Source organism: Coregonus clupeaformis, chromosome 15 (genome assembly GCF_020615455.1).
Source record: "Coregonus clupeaformis isolate EN_2021a chromosome 15, ASM2061545v1, whole genome shotgun sequence".
NCBI classification, from domain to species: domain Eukaryota; kingdom Metazoa; phylum Chordata; class Actinopteri; order Salmoniformes; family Salmonidae; genus Coregonus; species Coregonus clupeaformis.
Window position 1 is genome coordinate 20,071,853 of NC_059206.1, and position 12,004 is coordinate 20,083,856.

The 12,004-nt window shown below is 45.9% G+C and overlaps 1 protein-coding gene across 1 annotated transcript in view; it reads left to right on the plus strand.

Moving 5' to 3' along the window:
- LOC121582250 (protein kinase C-binding protein NELL1-like) overlaps positions 1-12,004 on the plus strand; it is a 604,927-nt gene that overhangs the window by 101,815 nt on the left and 491,108 nt on the right. Inside the window, exon 3 of the mRNA XM_041897923.1 lies at positions 8,518-8,668. Within this exon, the coding sequence (XP_041753857.1) occupies positions 8,518-8,668 (151 nt within the window). The remainder of the gene's footprint in view (positions 1-8,517; positions 8,669-12,004) is intronic.

Consider the following 12,004-nt stretch of genomic DNA (forward strand, 5'->3'; position numbering starts at 1 on the left):
AGTCAGCGTCGGAGTTGTCTCACAAACAACTTTATTTTGAATAGCTTACAAATTCTGCATTTATATAAAACAATGTATTATTTAGCATATAACATTCTTTATAACACTTCAATGAACCCTGGCTAAGGCTAAAAACGAATAGATCTATTGTCCTTAGGCTATGCCTTTTGCCTATCGAACTGTAAAAATCCTAAATATAAAATAAGATAAACCAAATTATTATTTATATCATTCTTTATAACACTTAAAAATGAATGAACATTGGCTTAGGCTAAAAATGAATAGGCCTATTAGGATATTACTTTTGCCTATCGAACTGTACAAATCCTAAATTTAGGCCTACAACTTACAAAATAAATAAAATAGCCTAAACAAAATAAGTATGGAAATAATATTTCAAATAAAATGCATCTGGATTTAAATACATGTTACATTTCAAATTAAATTTAAAAGTCCAATGAGGAACTATTAGGTCTAGTATTTTATTTTATTTTTTACCATGTCTTAGGCTTACCTAAAGACTTCTGGCAAGGAACACCAGCGTGTTAATCTTTTCTGCCCCAGAGTAGCGAACTCAGCAGGATGATGGACTTGTAAATGTTGACAGAGGTTCATAGTCCATCCATCCTTTTCACTGACAATATCGTTGCATATTCTGAAAGTGACACCTTTATCATTTGGCCTGAAACCGAAGAACTGCCAAACAGGCGAAGACATGCTTTTCTTTACCACCAGTCAGGTATAGTTTTTTTTCTTCTTCAGATTTAGCGTAAAGCAGGCTATACTATCAACCTGATATCATAGCTTCACTTTGTAATTTTCCGTAATTGGATGAATGTGACACTCTGGCTCCGGGACTTTTGTATTTGAGCCAGGGTGTATTTGTTTTGTGGGGTTTTGTTGTATTAGGGTGTATTCGTTTGGTTGTGTTTTGGGTGAGTTATTTGTAGTGTCGTGTGACTCCCAATCGGAGGTAACGAGTGTCAGCTGTCGGCTCGTTATCTCTGATTGGGAGCCATATTTAAACTGTTTGTGTTCTCATGTGGGTTGTGGTATTTTGTTCCGTTTCGGTCAGTGTACCGTGGACTTCATTGAGTCGTCTTTTGTTTTGTAGTTCGATAACGTTTAATTAATAAAGTCATGTTTCTTGGACACGCTGCGCCTTGGTCATACTTAGACGACATAGACGACCGTGACAGAAAAACCCACCGTAAAAGGACCAAGCAGCGTGTCAAGCGGCAACAGGACCTACCTACACAGGATTTATGGACGCCTATCAAGGATTCATGGACATGGGAGGAGATACTGGATGGAAAGGGTCCTTGGGCACAACCGGGAGAATATCGCCGCCCTCGTGAAGAGCTGGAGGCAGCTAAAGCCGAGAGGAGGTGGTATGAGGAGGCAGCACGGAGTCGAGGCTGGAAGCCCGTGGGTACTACCCAAAAATTTCTTGGGGGGGGGCTGAAAGGGAGTGTGGCGAAGTCAGGTAGGAGACCTGCGCCTACTCCCTGGACTTACCGTGGAGAGCGAGAGTACGGGCAGACACCGTGTTACGCAGTAGAGCGCATGGTGTCTCCTGTACGCAGGCATAGCCCGGTTCGGTACATTCCAGCTCCACGTATCGGCCGGGCTAGATTGAGCGTTGAGCCGGATGTCATGAAGCCGGCCCAACGCATCTGGCCACCAGTGCGTCTCCTCGGGCCGGCTTACAGGGCACCAGCCTTACGCATGGTGTCCCCGGTTCGCCCACATAGGCCGGTGCGGGTTATTCCACCTCCCCGTACTGGTCGGGCGACGGGAGCATCAACCCGGGTAAGGTTGGGCAGGCTCAGTGCTCAAGGGGGCCAGTAAGCCTGCACGGTCCGGTATTTCCGGCGCCACCTCCCCGCTCCAGCCCAGTACCACCAGTGCCTACACCACGCACTAGGCTTCCTGTACGTCTGCAGAGCCCTGTGTCTCCTCCACGCACTAGCTGTATGGTGCGTGTCTCCAGCCTTTTCCCACCAGTGCCTACACCACGCACCAAGCCTCCTGTGTGTTCCCCGAGTCCTGTGCGTCCTGTTGCTGCTCTCCGCACTAGGCCTTATGTGCGTCCCCAGGGTCCAGCATGCCCTGTTCCTGCTCTCCGCACTAGGCCTTATGTGCGTCCCCAGGGTCCAGCATGCCCTGTTGCTTCTCCCCGCACTAGCCCTGAGATGCGTGTCCTCAGCCCGGTACCTCCAGTTCCGGCACCACGCACCAGGCATACGGTGCGCCTCAGACGGCCAGAGTCTGCCGTCTGCCCAACGGGGCCTGAACTGCCCGTCTGCCCTAAGGCGCTTGAACTGGCCATCTGTACTGAGCCTGCAAAGCCGCCCGTCTGCCATGAGCCTTCAAAGCCGTCCGCCAGACCGGGAGCCGCTAGAGCCTTCCGCCAGACAGGATCAGCCAGAGCCTTCCGCCAGACAGGATCAGCCAGAGCCTTCCGCCAGACATGAGCAGCCAGATCCGTCAGCCAGCCATGAGCAGCCAGATCCGTCAGCCAGCCATGAGCAGCCAGATCCGTCAGCCAGCCACGAGCAGCCAGATCCGTCAGCCAGCCGCGAGCAGCCAGATCCGTCCCGCCAGCCATGAGCAGCCAGATCCGTCAGCCAGCCATGAGCAGCCAGATCCGTCGGCCAGCCTTGAGCAGCCAGATCCGTCAGCCAGCCATGAGCAGCCAGATCCGTCAGCCAGCCATGAGCAACCAGATCCGTCAGCCAGCCATGAGCAGCCAGATCCGTCAGCCAGCCATGAGCAGCCAGATCCGTCAGCCAGCCATGAGCAGCCAGATCCGTCAGCCAGCCACGAGCAGCCAGATCTTTCAGCCAGCCATGAGCCGTCCAGCCAGGATCCGCCAGAGCCGTCCAGCCAGGATCCGCCAGAGCCAGCCAGCCAGGATCCGCCATTGAGTCCGGTGCTGTCCCTTAGCCCGATGCTGTCCCTTAGCCCGGTGCTGCCCCTTATCCTGGTGCTGCCTCTTAGCCCGGTGCTGCCCCTAAATCCAGGTGGGGTAAGTTGGAGGGTGGTCATGTGGAGGAGGCTAGGGAAGCGGGTGGTGACTAAGGTGGGGTGGGGACCACGACCAGGGCCAGAACCGCCACCGTGGACAGACGCCCACCCAGACCCTCCCCTAGACTGTATGCTGGTGCGCCCGGAGGTCGCACCTTTAGGGGGGGGTACTGTGACACTCTGGCTCCGGGACTTTTGTATTTGAGCCAGGGTGTATTTGTTTTGTGGGGTTTTGTTGTATTAGGGTGTATTCGTTTGGTTGTGTTTTGGGTGAGTTATTTGTAGTGTCGTGTGACTCCCAATCGGAGGTAACGAGTGTCAGCTGTCGGCTCGTTATCTCTGATTGGGAGCCATATTTAAACTGTTTGTGTTCTCATGTGGGTTGTGGGTTTTTGTTCCGTTTCGGTCAGTGTACCGTGGACTTCATTGAGTCGTCTTTTTTGATTATCAGCTGATTATCAGCTGTTGTCAAACACACGTGACTCTGAAAAGACGATTCTCTTCCTCAAAAGTGTGCAGCGAATTTTACTAGATAAAAAGCCGAAATGAATATAACATCCTGGCATTTAAAGCATACTTGAGTTTAGAAATGTCACATACTATAAAACTCTTATTTTTGCATACATTATTAAATGCCTACTATTTAGAACACAAGTATTAGTATTCGGACACGGTCTGTCTCAAATGACACCCTATTCCCTACTTTGACCAACGAGGAGGCTATTTAGCTAAACTGGGCAAAAAAAAAATTCATGAAAAAGTGTGCACTACAGAGAATAAGGTGTAATTTGATATTTGAACAAAGCTCAGTGCTAAGCCTTAGAATAAGGAATAGCTTATGATAAGGAATAGGTTTTCTTTTGAGGTTTTCCCAAATAAGTGTTTCCTACCCCCATCCCCCCCAGCCAGTTAATCAGCCATTTAGCCAGTCAGACAGTCAGTTAGTCAGTCAGTCATTCAGTGTCAGCCAGACAGCCAGTGACTATCATGGCATTTTGGGGAACGGTTATTTTTTCAGGCAAATGACCACGGTCATCATAGAATCGTTTGAATAGCAAAAAACAATTGTTCATAATGATTAGTTTACACCACTGCTATTGGGTAAAGTATACCTGCTTTTCTAAAATGTATGTATTACATTTTATTTTATTCACAGTCTTCATCCATAATCACTGGTTACATGATTATACAATTAGCCCTAAAGCCAGAAAGTCAGACAGTCAGTCAGTCCCCACATGAAAAAATACTACAGTTTACTATAGAATTCTGTAATAAACTGTAGGATACTGTATAATGCTATACTACATGCTGCAGCATCCCTTGATCATGTGTAGTACTTACTATAGAATGTTGTAATAATAATAATAATAATAACATGCCATTTAGCAGACGTACAGTCATGCATGCATAAATTTTTTACATATGGGTGGTCCCAGGGATCGAACCCACTACCCTGGCATTAAAAGTGCCATGCTCTACCAATTGAGCTACAGAGGTCTACAGAATACTATAGTATACTACAGTATACTACAGTCCGCAAAAACACTACAGTAAATATAACTGTAGTATTTTTTCATGTTGGTCAGTCAGTCAGTGCCTGTGCCTGGTCTTGTGCCAGTGATAGAGTGGAGGCTGAGTGGAGAGGGCACGGTGGATGCGGATCACACCAACAGGTCTCTTGCACCACCCGGGGAGGTTTAAAAGCCTGACATGGGGGGCAGCATCTATCTGAACTTGTCCATTATACTGAACAAAAATATAAATGCAAAATGCTGCAATTTCAAAGATTTTACTGAGTTACAGTTCATATAAGAAAATACAGTGGGGAAAAAAAGTATTTAGTCAGCCACCAATTGTGCAAGTTCTCCCACTTAAAAAGATGAGAGAGGCCTGTAATTTTCATCATAGGTACACGTCAACTATGACAGACAAATTCAGAAAAGAAAATCCAGAAAATCACATTGTAGGATTTTTTATGAATTTATTTGCAAATGATGGTGGAAAATAAGTATTTGGTCACCTACAAACAAGCAAGATTTCTGGCTCTCACAGACCTGTAACTTCTTCTTTAAGAGGCTCCTCTGTCCTCCACTCGTTACCTGTATTAATGGCACCTGTTTGAACTTGTTATCAGTATAAAAGACACCTGTCCACAACCACAAACAGTCACACTCCAAACTCCACTATGGCCAAGACCAAAGAGCTGTCAAAGGACACCAGAAACAAAATTGTAGACCTGCACCAGGCTGGGAAGACTGAATCTGCAATAGGTAAGCAGCTTGGTTTGAAGAAATCAACTGTGGGAGCAATTATTAGGAAATGGAAGACATACAAGACCACTGATAATCTCCCTCGATCTGGGGCTCCACGCAAGATCTCACGCCATGGGGTCAAAATGATCACAAGAACGGTGAGCAAAAATCCCAGAACCACATGGGGGGACCTAGTGAATGACCTGCAGAGAGCTGGGACCAAAGTAACAAAGCCTACCATCAGTAACACACTACGCCGCCAGGGACTCAAATCCAGCACTGCCAGACGTGTCCCCCTGCTTGTCCAGGCCCATCTGAAGTTTGCTAGAGTGCATTTGGATGATCCAGAAGAGGATTGGGAGAATGTCATATGGTCAGATGAAACCAAAATATAACTTTTTGGTAAAAACTCAACTCGTCGTGTTTGGAGGACAAAGAATGCTGAGTTGCATCCAAAGAACACCATACCTACTGTGAAGCATGGGGGTGGAAACATCATGCTTTGGGGCTGTTTTTCTGCAAAGGGACCAGGACGACTGATCCGTGTAAAGGAAAGAATGAATGGGGCCATGTATCGTGAGATTTTGAGTGAAAACCTCCTTCCATCAGCAAGGGCATTGAAGATGAAACGTGGCTGGGTCTTTCAGCATGACAATGATCCCAAACACACCGAAGGTGTGGCTTCGTAAGAAGCATTTCAAGGTCCTGGAGTGGCCTAGCCAGTCTCCAGATCTCAACCCCATAGAAAATCTTTGGAGGGAGTTGAAAGTCTGTGTTGCCCAGCGACAGCCCCAAAACATCACTGCTCTAGAGGAGATCTTAATGGAGGAATGGGCCAAAATACCAGCAACAGTGTGTGAAAACCTTGTGAAGACTTACAGAAAACGTTTGACCTGTGTCATTGTCAACAAAGGGTATATAACAAAGTATTGAGAAACTTTTGTTATTGACCAAATACTTATTTTCCACCATAATTTGCAAATAAATTCATTACAAATCCTACAATGTGATTTTCTGGATTTTTTTTTCTCATTTTGTCTGTCATAGTTGACGTGTACCTATGATGAAAATTACAGGCCTCTCTCATCTTTTTAAGTGGGAGAACTTGCACAATTGGTGGTTGACTAAATACTTTTTTTCCCCACTGTAAGTAAATTGAAGTAAATTCATTAGGCCCTTAACTATGGATTTAAATTTTTTAGCAGACGCTCTTATCCAGAGCGACTTACAGGAGCAATTAGGGTTAAGTGCCTTGCTCAAGGGCACATCGACAGATTTTTCACCTAGTCGGCTCGGGGATTAGAACCAGCAACCTTTCGGTTACTGGCACAACGCTCTTAACCACTAAGCTACCTGCTGCCCCATGACTGGGAATACAGATATGCATCTGTTGGTCACAGAAACCTTTAAAAAAGGTAGGGGCGTGGATCAGAATACCAGTCAGTATCTGGTGTGACTACCATTTACCCCATGCAGCGCGACATATCTCCTTTGCATAGAGTTGATCAGGCTGATGATTGTGGCCTGTGGAATGTTGTCCCACTCCTCTTCAATGGCTGTGCGAAGTTGCTGGATATTGACGGGAACTGGAACACATCAATCCAGAGCATCCCAAACATGCTCAATGAGTGACATGTTTGGTGAGTATGCAGGCCATGGAAGGACTGGGACATTTTCAGCTTCCAGGAATTGTGTACAGATCCTTGCGACATGGGTGCATTATCATGCTGAAACATAAGGTGATGGCGGCAGATGAATGGCACGACAATGGGCCTCAAGATCTCGTCACGGTAACTCTGTGCATTCAAATTGCCATCGATAAAATGCAATTATGCCTGCCCATACCATAACCCCACAAACAACCATGGGGTACTCTGTTCACAACATAGACATCAGCAAACCGCCAGCCCACACGACACCATACACGTGTTCTGCAGTTGTGAGGCCGTACTGCCAAATTCTCTAAAACAACGTTGGAGGCAGCTTATGGTAGAGAAGTTAACATTCAATTATCTGGCAACAGCTCTGGTGGACGTTCCTGCAGTCAGCATGCCAATTGCACACTCCTTCAAAACTTGAGACATCTGTGGCATTCAATTATCTGGCAACAGCTCTGGTGGACATTCCTGTAGTCAGCATGCCAATTGAACACTCCCTCAAAACTTGAGACATCTGTGGCATTGTGACTGGTCCCTGAACATTTTACAGTGGCATTTTAATGTCCCCAGCACAAGATGCACCTGTGTAATGATCATGCTGTTTAATCAGCTTCTTGATATACCACACCTGTCAGGTGGATGGATTATCTTGTCAAAGGAGAAATGCTCACTAACATTGATGTAAACAATTTTGTTTTTGTTTTTTGTTGAGAAAAAAGCTTTGGATGTGTATGGAACATTTCTGGGATCTTTTATTTAAGCTCATGGAACATGGGACCAACACTTTACATGTTGTTCAGTGTAGAAACACTCGATTTGGTGTTCCATTGCACTACACTTTGAAACGTTTTGTAACGATGTGCCCTAATGAACACGTCCCTGACAACTGCAGAACACGTGCATGGTGTTGTGTGGGCTGGCGGTTTGCTGACGTCTACGTTGTGAACAGAGTGCCCCATGGTGGCGGTGGGGTTATGGTATGGGCAGGCATAATTGCATTTTATCGATGGCAATTGTCTCATATGCCTCATAGATGGAGGTTTTGCTGGTGTACTTGCAAAATTAGTTTGAGTTTGTTAGTAGGACATATCATCCTAATGTTCCAAACATTTGCTGTGTCGAACGCACCTCTGGGTTGGGACTGCATCCAGGTAAATAGGTGACATATTTTTGCTTGCTTAATACTGAGTGTGTTAGTGCTAATTGTTCAAATCTTTATGTTGAATAATGCATACAGATGCTATGCCTTTTCTATGTCATTAGAGAAGGCATTCATTGAAAAAGAGAACCATATTCGTGAACAGTATTGTTTTGGTGAAAGTCAGCAGTGTTTCAGGCCGTGCCTCATACATTGTGTGTCTCTTTCGTGCATCCCAAATGGCCCTATGCACCCTAGTCAAAAGTAGTGCACAACATTGGGAACAGGTTGTCATTTGGGACGCAGGCATTTTCTGTCTTCTTTTCCCCTGCTAGCTGAATCCTGAACTTTAGCAGGCAGACAGGATGTCGACTCGCCGACTGTGAAAGCGGCGAACATGCCGTTCCCTGATTGCTGTTATTTCTCTCTCATCCCCCAGATGTGGGGAGAGCAGTCCACGCGCCGGCCCACATCACAGAGAAGGTTGTGCAGCTCTTCAGGAGTAAAAGTGAATTTACCTTCCTGGCCTCCATCCAGCAGAAGTCCTCCTCGTCAGGTGTCATCTTCTCCATCCATGAATCTGAACACAGGTAATGCATTTTTAATCCTCTTATTACTGCCTTTTCAACATCTACTTTCTCTATCTGCCACCACTATTGTCAACTAACTTTCCCACCTGTGACTCTGAAGGGCCCTTGTTGGAATTGAACCCACAGATGACTTCTTGTCGCATTCATTCCTTGAGCATTTGCAAGACAAATTTGATCAGCCCGTTGAAAATATCAATGTCAGATTACTCTGTTTATGTGAGTGATGGAGGGAAAGGAGTGGGAGATGTGTAACTTGCTGAGTGTATGATTTTCTGCTTGCATGATTTGGACAGAAAAAATTAGTTGCCCTACGTGGTTCCAAAATGACACAATACATTATTTACCATTCATTTCTATTGGGCACAAAATAATCTGAAACACAACCAAAACAAACAGGAAAAGCTTAATGTAGTCATTGTGTGCTATGAATATGGGACCAAATACTGTTCGGGCAGGCTTGGAACCCAGAGGTCAGGCTGACCGAGACCCCCAAACGTTCCATGAACGCCTTCCAGACCTTGGGCGTGAACTGGGGAACACGGTCGGACACTATATCCTCTGGTACCCTGTAGTGCTGGAAGACGTGAGTAAACAGGGCCTCCGCAGTTTGCAGGGCCGTGGGGAGACCGGGCAGAGGAAGGAGGTGGCAGGACTTGGAAAAGCGGTCCACAACAACCAGGATGGTGTTGATACCTTGGGAGAAGGGAAGATCAGTCAAAAAATCAACACTTAGATGAGACCATGGTCGTTGTGGAACTGGTAAAGGTTGTAACTTACCCGCTGGGAGGTGCCTAGGTGCCTTACTCTGGGCGCACACCGAGCAGGAGGATGCGTACACCCTCACTTCCTTAGCCAAGGTAGGCCACCAGTACTTTCCGATCAGGCAGCGCACTATACGACCGATACCTGGGTGACCAGAGGAGGGTGACGTGTGTGCCCAGTAGATCAGACGATCACGGATAAGAGCAGGCACGTACCACAGCCCAGCTGGACACTGAGGTGGAGATGGATCTGTGCGTAATGCCTGCTTTATATCCGTGTCCATTGCCATACTACCGGCACCACAATGCAGGAGGCCGGGAGTATGGGGGTGTTGTCTCTGGGCCTCTCCTCTGTGTCATACAGTCGGGACAGTGCATCTGCCTTCACGTTCTTCGTACCCGGAATGTATGACAGTGTAAAATCAAACCGGGTGAAGAATAGGGCCCACTTGGCCTGGCGAGGATTCAGTCTCCTCACTGCCCGGATGTACTCCAGGTTACGGTGGTCCGTCCAGATGAGGAAAGGGTGTTTCGCCCCTTCGAGCCAATGCCTCCACACGGTCAAAGCTCGGACAACAGCCAACAGCTCCCGATCACCAACGTGGTAGTTCTGCTCCGCCGGGCTGATCTTCTTTGAGAAGAAGGCACAGGGGCGGAGCTTGGGTGGCGTGCCTGAGCGTTGAGACAGGACAGCGCCTATCTCTACCTCGGACGCATCCACCTCCACTATGAATGGTAGTGATGGATCAGGGTGGGCCAGTACCGGGGCTGAGGTGAACAGACCCCGCAGTTTGCTGTCGCTCGTTGTCTCTGATTGGGGATCATACTTAGGCAGCCTGTTTGCATTCATTAGTTGTGGGATCTTGTTCCGTGTAGAGGCTTGTATTGTGTTTAGCCTGAGGACTTCACGTTACGTTGTTTTGTTCGTGTGTTTATCGTTACAATAAACATGTATGCATTTCACGCTTCGCCTTGGTCTGACCTGTCCTTAAACGAACGTGACAGTGTGTGTGTGTGTGTGTTAGTTTTCTGGTCTACATCTGTGTGATGTGATCGATCAGTTTATTACAGTTCAGATTAAAAAATATGTATTGTATTTTAACAACAACAGTTCCAACCTAGATTTTCTTTCAACAATAATTTCTACAGTAAGATGTACAGTAGGCCTGATCATTTTTCATCTGTACTGTTACTTAGGGTTGCACTATCAAAAAGCCTGTTTTGACCCAGCCAGTTGGGTTGCGTGAATAACCCAACAAGTTTGGTTGTTGGGATTACCCAAACATGGGTTAATTTAATCATGTTGGGCATTTGTTACTCTCATGCTGGTTTGACCTACCAGCTGGGTCTTTTTTAATGTAATCCTTAGGTTATTTTCAGGAGGTGTGGCCTATTAGAGGTGTGGCTTTTTTACTAGATCTTATTGGCCACCCGTGAGAGTATTTTGGTATTTGGTATTTTATTAGGATCCCCATTAGCTGTTGCAAAAGCAGCAGCTACTCTTCCTGGGGTCCACACAAAACATGAAACATGACATAATACAGAACATTAATAGACAAGAACAGCTCAAGGACAGAACTACATAAAAACAATTAAAGGCACACGTAGCCTACATATCAGTACATACACACAAACTATCTAGGTCAAATAGGGGAGAGGCGTTGTGCCGTGAGGTGTTGCTTTATCTGTTTTTTGACACCAGGTTTGCTGTTTATTTGAGCAATATGAGATGGAACGGAGTTCCATGCAATAATGGCTATATATAATACTGTACGCTTTCTTGAATTTGTTCTGGATTTGGGGACTGTGAAAAGACCCCTGGTGTCATGTCTGGTGGGGTAAGTATGTGTGACAGAGCTGTGTGTAAGTTGACTATGCAAACAATTTGGGATTTTCAACACATAAATGTTTCTTGTAAAAAGAAGAAGTGATGCAGTCAGTCTCTCCTCAACTCTTTGCCAAGAGAGACTGGCATGTATAGTATTTATATCAGCCCTCTGATTACAATGAAGAGCAAGACGTGCCGCTCTGTTTTGGGCCAGCTGCAGCTTAACTAGGTCCTTCCTTGCAGCACTGTACCACATGACTAGACACTAATCAAGATTAGACAAAACTGCAGAACTTGCTTTTTGGAGTGTGGTGACAAAACAGCAGAGCATCTCTTTATTACAGACAGACCTCTCCCCATCTTTACAACCATTAAATCGATATGTTTTGACAATGATAGTTTACAATTTAAGGTAACGCCAAGTAATTTACATTTACATTTTTGTCATTTAGCAGACGCTCTTATCCAGAGCAATTTATAGTTAGTGAGTGCATACATTTTTCATAATGCAATTTAGTCTCCTCAACTTGTTCAACAGCCACACCATTCATTACCAGATTCAGCTGAGGTCCAGAACTTAGGGAATGATTTGTACCAAATACAATGCTCTTAGTTTTAGAGATGTTTAGGTCCAGTTTATTAGTGGCCACCCATTCCAAAACAGACTGCAACTCTTTGTTAAGGATTTCGGTGATTTAATTAGCTGTGGTTGCTGATGCGTATATGGTTGAATCATCAACATACATG